General features: G+C 48.2%; 1 protein-coding gene and 1 long non-coding RNA gene across 6 annotated transcripts in view; one reads left to right on the top strand and one right to left on the bottom strand.

Moving 5' to 3' along the window:
- LOC113601846 (uncharacterized) overlaps nucleotides 1–20,051 on the top strand; it is an 81,215-nt gene that overhangs the window by 11,721 nt on the left and 49,443 nt on the right. For all 4 annotated transcript variants that reach the window (XR_008299120.1, XR_003423130.2, XR_008299119.1 and 1 more), the window contains exons 2-3: nucleotides 15,046–15,214; nucleotides 15,666–15,728. This is a non-coding gene — a long non-coding RNA (uncharacterized LOC113601846). The remainder of the gene's footprint in view (nucleotides 1–15,045; nucleotides 15,215–15,665; nucleotides 15,729–20,051) is intronic.
- On the bottom strand, nucleotides 4,769–18,508 carry CILP (cartilage intermediate layer protein). 2 transcript variants are annotated; one of them, XM_015088134.3, is made up of 9 exons: nucleotides 18,346–18,505; nucleotides 16,676–16,846; nucleotides 14,626–14,718; nucleotides 13,694–13,963; nucleotides 12,223–12,402; nucleotides 11,528–11,842; nucleotides 10,531–10,639; nucleotides 9,684–9,841; nucleotides 4,769–7,691 (listed from the first exon to the last, which is right to left on the bottom strand). In XM_015088134.3, exons 2-9 carry the CDS (start codon nucleotides 16,734–16,736, stop codon nucleotides 5,338–5,340), a joined length of 3,540 nt encoding a protein of 1,179 aa, XP_014943620.3. In that variant the 5' UTR covers nucleotides 16,737–16,846; nucleotides 18,346–18,505; the 3' UTR covers nucleotides 4,769–5,337. The 2 variants fall into 2 exon arrangements, with proteins under 2 accessions (XP_014943620.3, XP_014943623.3); XM_015088137.3 differs by lacking the exon at nucleotides 13,694–13,963 and having other exon boundaries at nucleotides 18,346–18,508.

Genomic DNA, 20,051 nt, shown 5'->3' with positions numbered 1-20,051 from the left:
CAAAAAGTAGACACACTCATCAACTGATAGATAAATGTGGTATGTCCATACAATGGAATACTATTCCACCATAAAAAATAACAAAATATCAATACATGCTGGGACATGGATGACACTTGAAAACATTATGCTAAGTGAAAGAAGCCAGACATAAAAGACCACATACTGTATGGTTGCATTTATATGAAATGTCCAGAATAGGCTAATTCACAAAGACAACGTGGTTTGCCAGGTGCTCAGTGGAGGAGAGATAGGGAGTGATTGCTAATAGGTATGGGGTTTCTTTCTGGGATAAAAATGTTCTGGAATTAGAAAGTGATGGTGGTTTTACAACTTTGTAAATACAGTAGGGGCACCTGGGTGACTCTGTTGAGTGTCCAACTCTTGGTTTTGGCTCAGGTAATGTGTGACTGAGCCTCACGCTGGGCTCTAGACTGATAGCGCGGAACTTGCTTGGGATTCTCTCTTCCTCTCTCTGTGCCTCTCCCCCACTCATGCGTGCTCTCTCTCTCAAACATTAAAACAAAACAACTTTGTGAGTACACTAAAATCCATTGAACTGTGAATTTATTGTATGTGGATTATATTTTAATTTTAAAAACCTTATTGTTCTACCAACAATAGGCCTTCCCTAAAATTATTTCTAAAAGGTATTCTTCAGGAAGAAGAAAAATGGCCTTAAAACAAGGTCTGAGGTGATAAACAGATAAACCTAAACAAACATTGTACAAAATAATAAATGCTTATTTTGAGCAGCAAAAATACTGAAATAGTTTAAGGGCTGAAGATACAACTAACTTTGACTTTGTTACAATCACCATATATAATAAAAATTCAAGAGAAAGCACTAAAAGAATAACAAAAGTGTAAAACTTCCAAATTAGTATAAGGAAAAGAAATAGAATAAGAAAAATATTACTCAATCCAAAAGCTAACAATAAGAGAAAAAGTGATTTAGAAAGAAACCATCAAGTAAGATGGTAAAATCATATCTAAACATAACTATAATCACCATATGTATGTAATAAACTCGCCAGTTATATACAGATTTGTAGATTTACTAAAACAAACTAAAATCCAGCTATAATGCTGCTTACAAGAAACACATCTTTTAAAGGATACAGAGGGGTGCCTGGGTGGCTCAGTCAGTTCAGCTCAGGTCATGATCTTGCATCTCTTGAGTTCGAGCCTGGTGTCTGACTGTGCTGACAGCTCAGAGCCTGGAGCCTACTTCAGATTCTGTGTCTTCCTCTCTGTCTGCCCCTCCCCGCTTGCATCTGTCTGTCTCTCTCAAAAATAAATAAGCATTAAAAAATAAAAATAAATAAAAGGATACAGAAGGTTAAAAGTAAAAGATATGAGCAACTACTAATCCAAAGAAAGTTGGAAGCTATATTATTAGACAAAACAGGCTTTAAGACAAAAAAGCATGATAGGAACAAAGAACGTAACTACATAATGATAAAAATTAAACTTGCAAGAAAGCACGAAGATTCAATACTTAATATGCATCCATTAGAAGAGCTTCAAAATATATAAAGCTGAAATTTAATCAAAAGGACAAATTACATGCACCATCTAGTAGAAGATTTCAACACATGCCTTATTAACTGAACTGAACAATTAACAAGTTTGAGTTAATGGTTCTATGTAGAGCCCGGCACCCAATGATTAGAGAATACACTTTGTTTTCTCCCAGCTGCACAAAGAAACTACCAAAACTGACCAAGTACTAGGTCACGAGAAAAGATTCTACAGATTTCAAAAAACAGGTACCACACAGATCTTATTCAATGTATTTAAAATCCCCTGATGTTTGGAAATGAAAAATCCTAAGCTCCCAGTAAATCCACTATCTGCTCACTATCCTGCTGAAGTATTCACCTTTTGGGGTGTCTCCACAACTCATCAGGATTCCTTTTCTTGAATTTCTGTCACCTCCCCCAGCAACCATCACTGTATAATAGGACTGCCCTTTAATGCCCCCACCCCCCATTATGGCCACGTTGATTGGACCAGAGATGGAGTGCTGATTCAAACTGGGCCAATCAGTTGCTCTCTTCAAGGAATCTGGGCTTAGAGCAGAGCTCTTCTTTGACTTGAGGAGATGACCACCTCTCCTATGAACCCTGGGGAGCAGAGAAACCTGATCTGCAAAGAGAAACTAAGGGATCCTGCAGAGTAGAGACCACACTATGACAGGGAAAGGCTGAGAAATAGACTGGCCAGAGAGACCTGGAAAGCTAAGACAGAGAGCTAGAAACAAAGAAAATCTGAGACAAAAAGCATGTACAACAAGACTGAGTTAGAGATTGAGAGAGAGCAAAAACCACTGAGAGAATAAAAGAGAATCAAAGCCAGAGAGAGTGATGACCTGGATTCTGATGGCTTTGCAGTGCCCGAATCCATCCTTCCTGATGTCTGCTAACATGGCACCCCCTGTTACTTGTAACAAAAGCCTTCAGCATGCAGTCCCACCTCTGCTCCTCAGCTCTAGCTGTCCCTTTGCCTGAAACTCCCACCTTCCCCGTTCCTCCTCCAAATTGGCTTAAGTCCTCTCAATCTTTCCAAACCGTTCTTGTCCTGACATCTTGGTGATATTTTCCTCTATCACCTCAGCTGCTAAAGCTGTCCAAACTCTAGAGAGCACTCTGCCTGGAAAATGTCCATGCTTGGAAACAAAAGCAGCCTATCTGATTATGCCCTTTCTCCCTGCCATCTGGTATGCATCCTTATACAGTTCATTCTTGGTAACTGGCTGATCAGCCTGTGTACAGCAGGCTGAGACTGAAACCCCAGGGCTTTTCTAAAACGAATGTTCTGTCCACCCAGTGTGTAGAGTCTCCACAGGGGAAGGAAACACCCGATGAATCATCAGCAGTTTAATGAAGCAGAGGCATCCAAGAAACTGTTCTCTTAGTCTCACTGAAAATCATGGAAAAGACTTTAGAGATGGTTTAGTTTCTAATCTAGATCAACTCCTTCATTAAAAAAATTCATTCGTTCATTCATTCATTCATTCATTTTTGAGATATAGTTGACATATCATATTTTAAGTATACAACCAACTCTTTCATTTATAGATGAGGAAAATGAAGTCTTGGGGAAACCAAAGTCACACTGCTAGCAGGGAGCACATCTGTCTTTAGAAGCAAGATGCTTAGAAATTAGGTAACATGAGTTCAACTTGACAGTGTTTCCTTGTCTGAAAGAGAGTTATCTGCCATCCCTTCTCAGCCTCTACCCCTGTTTTTGCATAAGCTGTTTCTGCTTGTGCCATTGAGCCTGACAGCCATATCGTCAGCAAACCAGCTCCTAGCTATCATTCACATTAGATGTCACCTCCTCCAAGAAACCTCCTCTGACCACCAAGTCTGACCACAAGACCTCCAAGTCTGGTGCCACCATGTGTAGCATATTTTATATATACATGAAAGCCTCTCTGCTTGCACACATGGTTTGGCATACAGTAGGCACTCAATAAATATTTGGTGAGTGAAGAAAAACATCAGGTACCACTTACCACCTGTTGAAGTCCATTTATTCAGCACCTCAGTGGAAAACAGAAAAGGAAGGGCATGGGGTGAGAGCCCAATCAGCTCACTTTTCCTAGCACCTCCTCTTTGTGAGTTTGAAGGGAACTGGGTTGTCAGGTTGAAGCACCATGCACTCACTCCTGAAGCAGGGAAGCATCTGTTCTGCAGTTAGCTAAAGAGTGACCCCTCAGCAAGGACAGTCAAGCTTCCCAAATAGTCAATGATTGCTGCTCCCTGGGAAGTGTAGTCTGGAAGCAGGTCAAGGAATAATCACAAGGCCACTAGGCCCCAGACCTGCATTCACTCACTTTCTTGGAGTTCATGAGAATGGGGTCCTCAGCCAGAGAAATTTCTAATTGATTATGAAGCAAACCCTTGGGAGCTGGGCAGATACTCTTCCAAGAGTATAAACGTCCAGTCCAGGCCAGAGGTGACCAAGAGGAGCTGCAACTCCAGGAAATCAAAGAAAGCTTTTTATCTTGATTATAAATGATGCCCTCTCTTCCCCCAGGCTCCAGGGCCTCTTTTCTGTCCTCTGGACAGATTCAGGAAGGGTTGGGAGAGGGGCAGTCTACATCTTACCCAATCCCATGTTCCACCACCCTGACTCTAGATGCCTCCAAGATTACTCTGGTGCCACCCACTGGCCTCTGGTTTACTATTTTAAACCAAATACTTTTTCCAATAACAAAGCCCTGTCCATTTGGACTAGTTGTTTTACTCAAGGGACACAACAGAGATGTGGTATCTGGAAAAGGTGGGTGTCTTTAGAAGAGCTTGGAATTAAAAAAAAAAAAAAAAAAAAAAAAAAGCCCATCATTTCTGAGTGAGATCAGCCAGCACAGCTGGAGAAGGCAGCAGGCTATGGGGGGTTGCTGAAGGAGCACTCGGCCAGCTTGCCAGACCCTGGGCCAAGCCATTGTATAAGCTCCCCAGTATTGGAAAGAAAGAAAGAAAAAAAAAATGGGACATGTTTTTAGCTTTGCTCAGGAGCCCAGAACATACTCACAACTCCAGGAATCTTTGTTCTTCTCTGCAAGTGGAAAATATGATCCATGAGAACAAACTTGACTGCTGGAGCGTATGCCTAGTTACTCAACCCTGTAACAGGAGGTGGGGGTGGGGGGTGAGCTGTGCCTCATGCCACCTTGTGACCACTTTCCAGAGTCTCCTCTGTCCCTCTGAGCAGCTGGCTCACTTTAATAGTTAAGAGACAGGACAGGGGCCTGAAAAACAAGTACAAGATGTGCATTTATTGACAGTTGCTCTGGGGTACACTGGGCTTCTAGCAAGAACAAAAGTAGATGTAAAGGGAAATGCAGAGTTCCAAATTCAAGTAAAAATATTGTAGTTTATTCCTTTATTTCACCACCGTTTATATGCATGAACTGTGATGGAGGCCTTGCTTACATCCTATAGACCAAGGCCAAGAAATATGCCTTATATTGGTTAGTTGATCTTTAACATCAGATTATCATTATTGTAGAAGTGAGCAAAACCCCACAAAAAGAAAAGGAAGTACATTTTCATTGATGGGCACAGACTTTACCACTGGTCATTTTCTTGTGTTTCTTTTAAAGAACAGGACAAAAGGACTTTATTTTGCCATTTTTGGGGCTCTGTGCAAATCGGTATCATGGAATAAAGACAGTAAATAAAGGCATGAAGAAACCAAAACAAGCAAACTGCACCAGAACAGATGTGCTTAAATTAACCAAGTGACAGTTTATGCATCAGTCTCACAATGGCTGTTGCATGGGGTGGGGGAAGAGAAGTACCATAAGACTTAGTTGCTCAAAGGCTACTGAGCAACCCCAAGAAACCTCAGAGAGGCGGCCCCTTCACGCCAGCTCTGGCTACCCCTACTTGCCCGTTGCTGTCTCCTTGAGGGCACTCTTCCTCTGACAGTGTTTGCGGCAGGGGTGCGGACGGGGGTGCTTTGGAGGTACTGGAAGGCACTCTGGCGGCCCACCTGCCTCTCTGCACAGTTAAAAGTGAGGGCCACTCCCACATTGCTCTTCATGACTCTGGAGGAGCCATCGGATGTGCCATCAAAGCACCGGCCAAGTGCAATCTCCTTGGCAGTGCGAGGGTCCTGATCAGTGACGGTATAGATGCCATAGTTGTGGCCCAGTGGATCTAGGGGTGCCAGCATGGTGTATTCACTGGTGTCATTGTTGACTGCTAGTGGTAGGTGGTTGACCAGGTACTCATGAAGCATGGAGTTTACGCTGGCTCGATGGCAACTGCCCTGAGGGATGACCTTCACCAGTGTACGGTCCACACGGTCCTGGTCATAGAGCATGCCACTGCACTTGAACTCTAAACAGGCAGATGAGACATTGGGTTGGTCCCTGTCCCGTGTGCTCTTCACATCCCGGATTCCGTACAACTTTCCCACTGTCTGCCGGTGAGTGCCCCCCATGTTGCGGGAGCGCACATTCACTTCCACTGGCCCCACAATCTTCACCTTGATGTAGCAGGCCCTGAACTCCATTGGCTTGGGCCACCATGCCAGGTAGTCTTCAGTCCAGCTCATAGGGTCATCCTCGTTGAAGGGGACAGTGTTGTAGTCATACCGATCCCCCTCAATCTGATAGAACCGGAAGTGGGGTGCACTGGGTGGTGCCTCCTCACATGCCCGGAGGTTCTCAAAAGCATAGATGGGCCCATTGCTCTCCTCAGCTGAGTTGGGCCTTGGCTTGGCCATGCTGATCTGAAAAGCTGTCTTCTTAACCCGTGGGTCCTCATGGTCTGTCCGACGGTACTTGAGCTTATTGAGATAGGGCTGAGGGACACCAATAGCATTGGGGTTGAATTTAGGAGAAGATTGCACTGCTTCCAGTTCTTCCCCAGCCAGGCTTGCCAAGACATAGGCAGAATAGGCATCGGGGTACTGGTCATCACAGAAGGCAGGCACACAGGCCCCATTGGGGCCTGTGATGACACTGTCAAAGCGGCCCCAGGCCCTGGGGTTGGATGAGAAGCCAGCCCTGGGCTCCAGGTTGATCACAGAAACCACAACCCCCTGGATCTGCTCACTGGGCAAGAACCGCTCACTCCGGTAGGCCCTAACCTTGATAAAGCACCTCCTGCTTTCTGGGACATCCAGATTAAAGAGTCTCCTTTCACGGATCTCCATGTTTCCCACCAGGAAGGTTCTCTCTTCCCTTTTGCTCCGCTTTTGGCTTTCAAATTTGAAGTCACCTTCCTCCTCCCACAACCCTGTATCTGGATTGAGCGACCAGAGTTTCATTGTGGGCACGTGCTCTGGCATCTTGATCTGGGTTGAGTCAAGGTGGACCTTCACCTTGCCAACATTAAGTGACTCTGAGGTGGCCTCATCCGTGAAGTCCACAGAGAACATACCATATGTCCGAAGGGGGAAGGTGTCTCCTTCATCATTGATGAAGTTCAGATCACTCTGGGCAGTTGTGGCTGTGGAAATATTCCGGGGATCCAGGAAGGTCACACTGGCCTTTACTTTCCCTGTGTAGGGCTCCCCATTCTGCCTGTAGAAACTCTTGGATGGGATCTCCAACTCTCCCACAGGGTCTTCACCAGCCACCTCCCCTAGGGGGATAATGTTGGTGTCCATGGCCTCCAAGGTGATGGGCTCTTTCTTCCGAAGCACCTTGATCTCATGGAACACCGTACTCCCCTTCTTGTTGAAGGGCAGCACTTTAGTGGTGTTGACAAATTTCTGGAACCTGTCCACAAATGTGAGCACCAGCCTCTCAGTGTCCTGGGGGACATGGAGGGTAAAAGTGCCCTTGTAGCCAGTCATGCTCACACGGTTGCTCCCCATGTACACATGGCCAAAGCGCATGGGTTCCCCATTGTCAGCAGCACTGACACGGCCACGCACGATACTCCGAGTCTCTGTACACCGCTGGCAGCTGCACTCCGTGGCCACCTTGGTGGGCAGCGTGTACCCACTGCACTGGATCTCCCTCTCCTGTGTTTTGGAGATGCCACAGCAGTTCTCCACAGCGTCCCGGCACCTGATCCCATTATCCTGCTGCCCTGCACAGGTCTTGATAGGACAATGGCCCACGTCATAATAGAAGGAGTTTGTGGCATTCTGGAAGCAATCATGGGGCAGCCGGATAAGGTAGCTCTCAGGAGTGGGGTTGCAAGGAGTCTCATAAGGGGCTGTGGAGGGAAATGGCATGAATATTAAAAGTAAGTTCACGCCCTACACAAAGGGTATCCTTACCCCACCTCTCTGCAGTGCCTTATGGTTTTCAAACCGTATGGTTTGGTTTGCATATCCATGCTCCCAATTCTCCTGAATTTTTCTGAGGGAGATGGAATAGCTATTATTTTTTTCAATGTTTATTTTTGAGAGAGAGAGAAAGAGTGTGAGCAGGGGAGGGGCAGAGAGGGAGGCACAGAATCCAAAGCAGGCTCCAGGCTCTGAGCTGTCAGCACAGAGCCTGATGAGGGGCTAAAATTCAGGGACCACGAGATCATGACCTGAGCTGAAGTTGGACGCTTAACAGACTGAGCAACCCAGCCACCCTGGAATCGCTATTATAATCCCATTTTATACATGGGGAAACAGAGCTGGTTGCTGAGACCATCAGAGTCATGGTTCTCAATAAGGGGTCTTGAAAATTTGTGACATTGTTTTGAGTTACAACTAAAATTGGGAGTGCCACTGGCATTTAGTCAGGGGTGGAGGGCATTGTTGCTCTGTGTCCTGTAATGCTTGGCACTGTTCTGCATTAAGAATTTTTCTGGCACCTGGGTGGCTCAGTTGGTTAAGCCTCTGACTTCAGCTCAAGTCACGATCTCCCGGTTCATGAGTTCGAGCCCTGTGTTGGACTCTGTGCTGACAGCTCAGAGCCTGAAACTGCTTCAGATTTCTGTGTCTACCTCTCTCTCTGCCCCTCCCCCGGTCGGTCTCACTCTCTTTCTCTTTTTCTCTCAAAAATAAATAAAAACATTAAAAAAAAAAAAAGAATTTTTCTGCATCCTGCATGATGTTCACATATCCCAGCAGACATTCATGTAGGTAGAAAGCCTGTTTAAAATGATCAGAGCCTACAATTTTGTATGTGGCTTTAACTATATGTTGAATTTTTAAAAACTGTAACTACCATATAAATCAAGCTAAGATCATACCTTGTTTAGCTTGGAACAATACCAAGAACTTTTCCTTGGTTCAGAAAAACCATGTACCTGCAGCGACATTAGCCAAGGAATGTGAAGCACCAAAATGATACCTCTGGATCCATCAGGATTTGTAGCTGTCACATTCATGGTGACTGGATTGAAGTGCAAGTGTCTGACCACTTGGTTAGCCTTCTCATGTCCTTATGCCAAAACATTTACACAATGAAATACATACTTTTTTCTATTAAAGTTTTTTTATTTCACCCTTATGTTATAGTTAGGGCCATGTACATATATATTTGGAAATTATGTATAGTTATTATCAATTTGACTTCAGAATGGTAAAGCAGTGTTAAAGTTAATTGTAATAAGTGGGGGCATTGATATTATGGATCGGGAACCACTGCAGAGGGGGCTCCGCACTTCCTCTGCAGAGGTCCAAATGCCCTGTGTCCTGTCTGCCTGAGGTCTGTTGCTCAACCTTCTTGGAGTCTGTGAAATATTGCAGAGTCCTTCCAATAACTTTCTCTTTTCTGCCTTTTGTTTGGTCTTGTTTAGGCTAATTATTAAGATATCTTCCTCCCCACCCTGCTTCCACTTTGCAAGTACAGGTTCTCGATTGGTCTTGGCCTGGAGTCTCTCCCCCTCAAGATCACTTCTTAAAGCTGGCTCTAGTCAGGTCACCCTTTCCTGTAAACCTTAGCTCACGTAAAGCTGCCCCCTCAAGCAGTCACCCATGATCACTCACACTGGAAGATCTCTGTGTCTCATCTCTAGAATCCATGGCCTTTTATCTCCTGTTTCAGGGCATTTTTCTATCTTTACTTATTTGTGTCTTATTTATATTTCTTTACCCTTCCTGAACTGGCAGCTCTATGAAGGTAGGATTCAGGCCTGTGACATCTTTATGTCCTTGAGGGCAGAGCACTGTGCTCAACGCAGAAAAGCCCAGGCTATTACTGCCCAGATATGCCCACTGGGGTGCTCCCCCGCCCCGTGCCAGACTTGGGATGCTGACAGGCTTACCTATGACAATCAGCTGGGCAACGTGGGACTTCATAGCCCCAGCATCACTCTGGGCCTTGCAAAAGTACTCGCCAGCCTGGTCTTGCCTCAGGTTCCTCAGCACCAGCTTGCTCTCATGCTTGTAGAGGGATGGGTCCAGCAGCGTGTCATTGTGGTACCTGCAAGGAATGGAGAGGGGAAGCCTGAGGGAACAGTGGGAGGGCATGTATCCCTGGGGAGAGTGCCAGGAGCAAGCAGTCAGGGAGACAGATGATGGATGGGGCTTTGTAGATGACTCAGCTCATCCAAGAGTACTGACCGACCTGGGAGCCAAGAGACTTGATTCTGAGTCCCAGCCTCACTATTAACTGGCTGTGGATCTTTGGACAATTCATCTCATCTCTCAGAGCTTCAACCTCCTGGTCTGTAAAATGGGGATGGTGATCCCTAGCTGACTTCACACAACTGTTGGGAGCATCAGACAAGATAATGGCTGTAAAATATCTGTGAAGGGTATAAGGGACTCACAGCCACTGGGGACTCTGACCTTGTGTGCTTTGGTCAAGGGAAGCAAGGCTGGGGAACTTTGTTCTGTGTCCCAAGGATATGCAAGTCAGAACCCTGAGTCCAGAGCTGCTCTGTGGGGATCCCAGCTTCAAGAGGGTAATAACAGGGCTTCCTGGTTGTCCAGGAGGCCTCAACTTTGCTGGCTCCCACTTGCAAATGCCGATTTGTGGGCTCTGTGCCAGGGCCTTACTAATAACTCTATTCTATTCATTATTATTACAATTAATAAGTCCAGACCCAATGCAAGAAAGATCTGGTTTCCAAGAAAAAACTTGGGTAAGGTAGCTGGCAGAACACTCACCAGAAATACTTGTCTGGACTGGGCTTCCCTGTGGCCTTACAGCACAAGGACACGCTCTGCCCAGCTCTCCGTGCCTTTGTTTCGGGGTTCATCACGATGTATGGAGTCTCTGGGAGAGAAGACAAGAAATGGTGATTTGGTTTTTTTCTTTGTGGCTGACTGTCTAGAGCCTCGCCCCTCAAGTTCTTTGTCATGTGTTAAAATTGTATGACTTTATCCCTACTCCCACCCCCAGCTCCTCTCTAAGGGAACTGGTCCAGAATGGAGTCCACCCCTTTGGCCTAGGACCAGCTTCTGTGGCCTTTCAAGCAGCATTTGGGTGGGGCAGTAAAGAATCAAGGGGACCTTGTGTGAACCAAGCTTCCCAAGCACTTCTGTTGGGACAGAGCTGGCTGTTTTGAATAGTGCAATACTCCCATTCTGCTGCCTCCAGCAGAATTTTCTGGCCATCTTTAGATAACGTGGCCAGGGAAGAACTCATACATTTGAGGGAGCAAGCCATGTCAACATCTGTGGGAACAATTCTCCAAGCAGAGTATATAGCAAGTGCAAAGGCCCTGAGGCAGGGTTGGAGTAGAATAACTCTGTGGGGGTGGAAGGGAGAATAATGGAAGAAGAGCAGAGAAGTAGTGGGGGAGCCAGATGATGTAGATCCTTGTGGGTCATGGTAAGGATTTGGAATTTTACTCTTTAAGCTGGGAAGCCAGATCTTAGCACTACGATCCCTTTATTTAAAAGTCCAGGGTGCCTGGGTGGCTCAGTCGGTTAAGCATCTGACTTCGGCTCAGGTCATGATCTCACGTTTTGTGAGTTCAAGTCTCGCATCAGGCTCTGTGCTGACAGCTCGGAGCCTGGAGCCTGCTTCAGATTCTGTGTCTCCCTCTCTGCCCCTCCACCACTCATGCTCTGTCTCTCTCTGTCTCTCAAAAATAAATAAATGTTAAAAAAAAAAAAAAAGTCCAGCCTTCCCATCCAGCCCTTCCCTGGAGAACAGTACCTGCCCTCATGAACTCTGCATTGACAGTGGCTGCCTTTAGGCTGGTCTTGGGCATCGTGAGCATGATGGGGGCAAACTTGGCCTTTGTGATCTTCAGAATGCTTTTGCCATCAGGGCACACGCCAGGGACTCGGAACCTCCCACTGCTGTCTGTCTTGGTCAGTGGCTTAGGTGTCTTGGTCAGCAGGTAGACAGTGGCCCCTGATGCTGGGGCACCCCCAGGTAGGGAGACAGTTCCGTGTAGCATGAAGTCCTGGCACATGCAGGCATCGCAGTCGGCATTCACCTGGCCCATGGGGCAGGTCATATCACAGGCTGTAAAAGAAGGGGCCACATCAGGAGGGCTTATATGGACTCTGGCCCTCCTTCAGGCACATATCAGCCTGTGGACTCACATATGCTTCCCCTTCTCCTTAGGTCTTTGTTACCTTTCCATATCAGCCTGAGTGACTAATTTCTACTCATCCTTCAAGACTTAGCCCAGGACACCTCCTCCAGGAAGTCATCCTTGGTTTTCCTAAGCTATAATTGACCCTGTGCTGTGCTCCCACATTATCCCCTGCATCCCCCTACAGAGTACATTATATAGATACTCATTTAATACAGACTGTTTCAGTCTGACCCTCTGACCTGTCCTCCTAGACTACTTTAGCCTCAGTGGCATGTCTTTCTAGTACCAGGAGCTAGAGCAGTACCTGTACAGGCCTGGTCCATGCAGAGCCGGCCCTCCTCAGAGGCCTCAGTGCACAATGACACTGTCTCCGCCAGGCAGGTGCGTGTTCGGGTCTGGACTCCAGTGTGACCACAAGCAGCAGAACACTTGCTCCAGGGAGACCATGGGCTCCAGATGCGCTCTGTGTCTCTGCGCAGGGACCCTGCAAAGCAGGATCAGCAGAAGGTCTGACTTCCCTCCCAAGGGGCTCTGTCAGGAAATCTGACCCTGAGGCTGTTTTTCTCAGAGAGACAGCGGCTCTGCTTATATCATACATGTCATTGATATTTATATTTACTGCAGTGACTTTTCCAACAGATGGAAGTCAAGAGTCTTGAGGAAATGGTGTCTCTAATTTGCACAAAGGTACCATATGGACTAGGCATGGCTCTGAGAGGGACTTTTTGGCCAAGCACTGGGACTTGAGTATGCAGTCCTAGGATGTACAGGGATAGCACCATTTTCCCTCTCCACCAGTGTGGAAACAGCCATATGTTCCTATGGACGCACTCCCTGTGAAGTCCCTGGAAGCCAGGGCCTGGGACCTCAGTGACTCAGATATCAAGTTCCCTCCTCACTTCTGCTCTGAGGCCTGTGTGCAAGAATGGGGACCTCAGACCTTGTCTAGGAGACCTTGCCCAGCCTGATCTCCCAGTCTGGATGACCATCACTCCCACTTAGGCCTGCAGGGTTAGGCTGTGTGCACTGGCAGAGTCCCAGGAAGGGAGGGTGGCTATCTGAGAAGTGGGCAGCCTTGCAGATGGCTCTGTATAATCCTGTGTGGAGAGGGAGGATGTGGAGCAGGAACTCTTGGACTCTGCAAACACAGACATGGGTTCAAATCCCAGCTCTCTACCTATTAGCTGTGTAATCGTGAGAAGCTACCTAACCTCTCTGAATCCGGGGTAACTTGCCAAAATGGAGATTCCTCACAGGTCAGTTGTCACTAGTAGATAACCAGCCCAGTGTCTGGCACATAGGAGTTATAATAGAAACTAACACTTAGTGAACGTTCACCTGGGTTAAACCCTCTACATTCATTATCTTATTTAATCCTCATAAAATTCCACATCATGATTTACTAATAATTACTAATATTACCCCTGTTCTATTGGCGGAAAACCTGAGTCTCAGAGAGCTTCAGAAAATTTGCCTAAGGAACACAGTTCAGATGGTAGACCCAAGATTCTAACCCATGAAACCCAACTCCAGAGCCTGTGGTCTTCACCACCTTGCCACACACATTCAATAAGTGGGCTGAATGGGAAGTATCCATTACCACAGAACACTCTAGGGAAGATTATGGCTCTCTTGACCCTAATGCGTTATTCTGAGGGAGCTGAAGCCTGTGCGTGTGTGTGATATCCAGAGTTCCCATGGCCACATGCCAATCGTGGCCTCTCCCTGTGCCGAGGCTGCTGGGAGGTTGTGGGTGGGGGACTGTCCAGGCTCACCTGGGGGGCAGAGGAAGCGCACGGTATAATTGGAGCAATTCTGGCCGGGCCTCTGCTCCCTGTTGAGACACCAGAAGCCCTCACGGGAACTGCCATGGACCACCTGGCCAGTGCTGCCTGCAGGCATCCAGTCAGTGGTCCGAGCCTCTAGCCGCAGGGGCCGAGCACACACACGGTCCCCATAGTAGAAGCGAATGGCATCCAGCCGCTCATAGTCACCCTGCCCGCCTGGGTGGTCAATGTTGAACCATGTTGTCCACTCACCAGGACCTGAGAGAGAGAGGCAGGTCAGAGAGGAGCCAGGCCCCAGAGGCCCAGGTGAGCTCCATCCTACTTCCTGCTTAACTCCTGGAAATCACTCATGATATCTCTCATCCACCCCCGATAAGTCTCAGGCCCTATTGTATCTATCTCTCCAGTCTTTTAACCTTCTGCACCTACCACTCCATTAACACTCTCAGCAGCCTGGCTATACCATGTTAGCAACTCCCTACCTGGTCTCTCTACCTCCAAGCTCCCCCTCCACTCATCCCCACCCCTCCCCAAGACTGCAGTCAGGGTGAGCTTTCTCCAGGTGGCTTGGATCACACCACTCCCCCGGCTTAAATCCCTTAGCCAGGCATTCAGGGTGCTGGTGAACTGGCCCTCCAGCTCTTATCTCTCCATCCTCATCTCCCACCCTGTCTCCCCTCCAGCCTATGCTCTGGCCCCAGCAAGCTCTATAGCATTCCTGAATATGTCAGGCAGCTTCACATTCTAAGCTATCCTCCTATATACTAGGTCTCTCTGCCTGAACAGAGATGTAGGCCAAACATCTTATAAAAGTGGGTTTCCATGGAAACCATGACATTGTGCCCTGGTTTCAAAGATCTTCCCAGCAAGCTCAGTAAAGACCCCCTCTCTTGATCCTCCCTGCTCCAGCCACAACTCACTTTCCAGGGAGTCACCAGGCTTGGCAAAGAGGCTGGAGATCCTCTTCCCAGGCTGGACTCTTCTTACCGACTGAGTGAGCATCATCTGCCTCCCTGAGGGAAAGAAGAGGCCAGGACTGTTAGTTACAAGGGCCCAGCAGGGTCCTGCTACCAGCCTCTCAAGATGCAGAGAAGCAAGTGATGTGGTGGATGGAGCATGAATGCTGAACATGGGTTCAAATCTCCACCCTGCCACTAACTGGCTATGCAACCTCACAAAAGCTTTAGTCTTCTAGTTGTGTTTCCCATAACACAGAGCTGCATTAACAGCTGCTACATCATAGGGTTCTGATGCATATTTGGGGTGATAATGAATATAAAGAGACCTGGCACATAGTGTATGCTCAGCAAATGATGGCTGTCTTTTTGCTCTTGTTCTAGAAATGGATCATTGGATGCTGCTAAGCAGCCAGCGGGCCAGGACTCCTGCGTTACAATCTGGGCCTGTCCTTTTTGGCAGAATGGAGCCTTATTTTCCTCATCTGTAAAATGGAGATATTAGTTCCCATCTCGGAGAGTGATGGTCCAGCTGGCATGAGAATTTCATGAGGTAATACAAGTAAACATCTCTGAACTATACAGAGCTTGAGAGTGTGAGCTCCAGAGGCTCTGCCACTTCCTGCTTGACCTTGAGCCAGATGCTTAACTCATTTGACCCCTGTTCCCTCATCATAAAATGAAGATAATAATAGTTCTTGCCTCAGAGGATTGTGGAGATTAAATAACTCATTCATAAAATCCACTTAGGACAATGCTTAGCATAGTGTTTGCCCAATAAGTGTTAGCAACTCCTAAGGATGGGTCGAGGGTCTTCAGGCCATAAGCAACTTCCAGTTCTACCCCATCTGGGGTCTCCAGAAGGGGAAGGAGGAGAACAGAAGGCAGCACCAGCTTTAAAAGGCAATTAACTTCTCATGTGAGGAGCCAAATCAGAATTCTGTATGCTGCTTAATTGGGGTGATAGGAGCACTTTTAATCAAACTAATCTGATTTCCCCTCAGATGGCTGAATGTTAATCATCTTCACAAACAGAAGCCGTCAGGGTGGAAAGAGCAAGGTGGGAGGTAGGTACACACAAGTTTCGGCAAGATGTGGAGACAGCCTTTGTTCCCACACAGGTACTCACAAAGGCTGCAGTGCATGCAGCTTTACAAGAGGGCTTTGAACATTGTTTGCCTTACTTGAGTATGTGGTTAGAAATCAGGAGAGGAAGGGGAGATGGGAGAGAACACACAGGGCAGTGCTGGGAGCCCTGATGCTTAGATGCACCAGGCAAATTCCCTCTACCTGTCCCTTCAAGAACTCAGTGTCATGGTGCCTGGGTGGCTCAGTGGGTTAAGCGTCTGACTTTGGCCCAGGTCATGATCTCACAGTTCGTGAGTCTGAGCCCTGCGTTGGCTCTGTGATGACAGCTCAGAGCCTGGAGCCTGCTTTGGATTCTCTCTCTGCCCCTCTCCTGCTTGCGCTCTGTCTTTCCCTCTCTCTCTAAAAACTAAATAAACAGTAAAAAAATAAATAAATCAAAAAAAGAACTCCATGTCACCAGAGGGTGGGGTTCTGGTGTCTGTGAAATTTGGCTGCAGGGTCTAAATGAAATTGAGCTTCAGGCCAGAAGAATTTTTATGAAACTAAAACCAGACCAACTCCCAGACCTGCTTCTGAGGCCCCAGTGATCCCTTGTGATTCCCTTTTGCTTTGACTGCCAGGAATCTCAGAGCTAAATTTAGCACTCAGCAGTGATAACCCTTTTATCTTTTTCCCTCCCTTTGAGTGACAGCTAATCCCTCTCCTCATTTAAAAGATTCTGTTCTGTGAGTTTTAATATTGGGAACTATCTCAAATTCTTTGGGGGAAACCAGCAGTGTATAAATTATTAATAAGTCTATAAACCAGCCTGAGGTCTTAAGGCCCTTGCTGAGGCTTATGGCAGATAAACAGTTATGTCCCAGACCAGATATGACTTCACAATGGGAAGTAGAGGCTTGGGAGAGAGCAGATACTTAGCCCGTACCCAACACGGAGGTAACTTCCAGGAGCAGGAAGAAGAACACCCAGGCCTTGGTCCCCACCATCTTTCCCTCAGGCCCTGTGGGGAATATGGGTGAGGAGATGGGTGAGAGTGCTTCAAAGTTAGGTCCTCCTTGGAACGTAGTCCCCTGGGAAGTTTCTCAGATACAGTCACCTGCAAAGAAAAAAAATGCTTATCAAGCTCCACATTTCTGTGTCATCTCTTACGGCTAGAACAGAACTATTTCTTGACCTATCCAGGGTGGAAGGGTAGACAGAATAGTCTTGTGGGAGGTAACACCTGCCCAAGTTGTGAATCTGGGCAGCTTGAGAGGTGCAGAGGCTCAGAATTTGAGTTCAAATAAGGCAGACCTGGGTTCAGATCCTGGGACCAGGCACCAGGACCCCATATCAAGATGGGGCACGAGGGAGAGCAGGGGTGAGGAGGTGCCTTGCCAATGACGAGGGCCCCAGGCTTACTCCCAGCAGCTTCTGGATGACTAATTCATCACTTCCAAGACCTGGGCTTGGGGGCATGTTTTGCTACCTTTGGTGGGGATCACACTCTTGCACAAAGGGACTACGTTAAGACTGTGCAGCCCAGCCCTGACTACAGTGACCCCACATAGGACAGGCAAGCTGGAGGGCGCAGATGCTTCAGACACACGACCTCCATGAACACATTCCCAGATGTGCACAGGCTGCAGCTGAAACACATTTCTGGCCTGCTTGTTGGGGCCTGGCTGGGAGTTACACAGCCAGGAGCTCACTGAAGGAGAGCAGAGGGGAACACACTGTGAGAAGCCAGGGCTCCCCAATAACTGCTAAGGATGGGTTAGGGGCTCTAGGAGCGGGGAGAGGAAAGCAGGCACTGCAATAAGGGCAAATATCCATGGGGTGTGGCCCAGGCTCCTTCCAACTCATTTTTATCTCTCCCCAGAGTTCTGGCCAACCCAGAATCTGACCAGTTCCTGGAGATTCAGAAGTGGCTCCCTTTAATGACCAAAGTCCAGGGTGTGGTGGGAAAGGGGAGATTCCTGCTTTCCAGAACAAAAGATCCAAAAGCACTTGGCTGTCCCAGAGAAGAACAAACCAGTCCCACATTGCGGATCCTCTAGCTCTAAGCCTGCTAACCCCCTCTCCCACCTGTTTCTCAGCCAAGAGAACAGAGGCATGGGGTCCCCAAGATCCCCACTGTGTGTCTTACCCCAGGCTCCTAGGCTCTGAGCAGGGAGCTGAATGCTGCTCAGCATTCAGTTGAAGACTGTTCTAGGACTGTCTGGGAGGCCAAGGTGGCTGAGGCACCTTGTGGAAAAATCATTTCCCATCTGGCAGCCCTCAGAAGTTTCCTCAGCATATGCTCTGTTAGTTAGGCTCTTCATTCCATGCTCCTCAGAACTCTCGGACAAAGCAGACTGGCTGACCACAAGAAAAAAGCAGGCACCCAGAGGAACAGACCCTGACTGGGACCATTTGAGAGCCCCCGACCTCAGGTGAAGGAGGGGGACGACTTTGGACCAATGGGAGAAAAGAGAGAACAAGGCAGAAACGGGGTGGGGGGAAGTGGGGGGACCTTCCCTGGGGGAGATGCAGGGTGATCAGGGGAGGGCGGGAAGAGCTGAGTGGGGCTGTGGGGTGCAAGCATAGCGTGAGGAAAATGGGAGTGGAGCTTACCGGGGCCTGAGCAGAACTCCTCAGCTGGGGGGTTCAAGTCTTCCTCTCTCCAGCGTCTAGCCGCCAGGCCTTATATAGCACAGCTGGTGGCTCAGCCTGTGGCAGTGCGCCAGAGGAAGCGCAAAGAAACCAGATCTGAGCATGGGGAAGCTCAGCCTCCCCATCCCCTCCCCACATCCCCCGGAGGAGCTCCCCAGAGGCTGGGATTTCACTTGCAGGGCCTGGGGAGGGGCCAGGTGGGGAGCTCCTTGGGGCTCCACAGGCCAGAGCAGAAAGACGCAAGAGGAGGTAAGGTGGGCACTGGGAGCAGCCCTGGGAAAGGGCCAAGGGCTATTCTACATCTGGACAGCATTTCATAGCTCAGGGGGTGGTGTGCTTTTGCCTAAGCTTTGCTTGCTGATCCCCACATTCCCCTGGCCCTGGCCCGCCCATGCAGAGAAAGAACTTTGCTGGTGTTAGCACATACTCCAAACTCTCTTAGGCATACAGATCATCTGCTCTCTCAACTGAGGGTGCCTGGTCTGAGCTGGGTGACTACTCAGCTTCTCTGACCCCCTCAAGGGAAAAGGACAAAGGAATTATGGGACACAGGATGTCACCTGGTGAGAACAGTTCTTCCCTGCCCCTACCTACTTCCACCTGGGTGCCTGTCTATGTCCACTGGACCCCAGAGCCACTGCAGATAGACTCTGAGACCTTGCCAGACGCTCATGTTTGTGCGCGTGTGCATGTGTCTGCCTTCAGTTATGGGGCCCTCCAGCACATGACCAGACTTACCTGTAGGTGGCGTAAGCAGCTGCCTGTGTTTCTGGACTTCAGCAGCCTCCCTGCCAGCAGGAGTCTGCCTATTGACACAGGCAGCGGTTCTACAGCTTTAGCATGCCTTAGAATTCCCTGGAGGGCTAATTGCTGGGCCCCACACCGAGTTTGTGATCTGAGGTGAGGCCTGTGAGTGTATTTCTAAAACCTCCTAGGTGATATTGATGCTGCTGGTCCATGGACCACATCAGTTGGAGGCAGAAGATGGGGAGGGGTATACTAGGAACCACAGCAAGACCTGCTAGGACCCACTTTGTGTGACGGGCTCATCCAGCCTGGGCTGGACTTCCTGCCCCATTCCAGGACCTAGAGATGGAGGCCTGGCCTCATGGCCTCCAGTACCAGTGTCAGCTCACTCTTCCCATACACCCTCTTTAAGTTCCTATTCATGGGAGGCTTTAGGTTGGGCACTGGGAGAACACAAGGGAGGAGACATGTTCCTGCACTCAGAGGAAGAAGCCTCATGTGGTAATGATCCCACGGTGAGCAGTCAGACCCTCATCCAGAGAGCTGTGTATGTGTGCTTGTATGTGTCCGTGTCTTTCTCTTTGAGTGTGTGTGTATGTGTGTAAGCAGGGGTTTAGGAACTATGCCTCTCTGATCATCACCCTGGACATGGACTGTTGGGGGAGAGGGCGGGTATAGAGGAAAGACGTTGAGCAGCAATGGCCCCAAAGCTGATCTAAGGCCAGATCTGGTTTGCTTTGTCTCCTGGAGCCTGGTCTCCCTCCCAGCTCCTAGCTGTTGGCTCATAGATTCTGTAGCCAGTCCCAGTCTTGTCCAATTTGTTATCAGAGCCAAACCATGAAGCAGCTTCATGCATGACTTTGAAGGCAAAATCTGAACTGAGTAAATCTCGTAAGAGCTCTACTAGTCTGAGGACAAAG

The sequence above is a fragment of the Acinonyx jubatus genome, chromosome B3 (assembly GCF_027475565.1).
Source record: "Acinonyx jubatus isolate Ajub_Pintada_27869175 chromosome B3, VMU_Ajub_asm_v1.0, whole genome shotgun sequence".
NCBI classification, from domain to species: Eukaryota; Metazoa; Chordata; class Mammalia; order Carnivora; family Felidae; genus Acinonyx; species Acinonyx jubatus.
The sequence above is the reverse complement of the archived record's forward strand: the minus strand, read 5'-3'. Positions and strand labels throughout refer to the sequence as shown.

Bases quoted from the DNA above. Each gene is read 5' to 3' on its own strand.
- CILP (XM_015088134.3), bottom strand. From the start codon at position 16,736: ATGGTGGGGACCAAGGCCTGGGTGTTCTTCTTCCTGCTCCTGGAAGTT. The intron at 14,719-16,675 runs GTACGGGCTAAG...TCTTTCCCTCAG, and splicing joins GGAAGTTACCTCCGTGTTGG to GGAGGCAGATGATGCTCACT. The intron at 10,640-11,527 runs GTACTGTTCTCC...CTTCTCTCCCAG, and splicing joins TGCAGAGTTCATGAGGGCAG to AGACTCCATACATCGTGATG.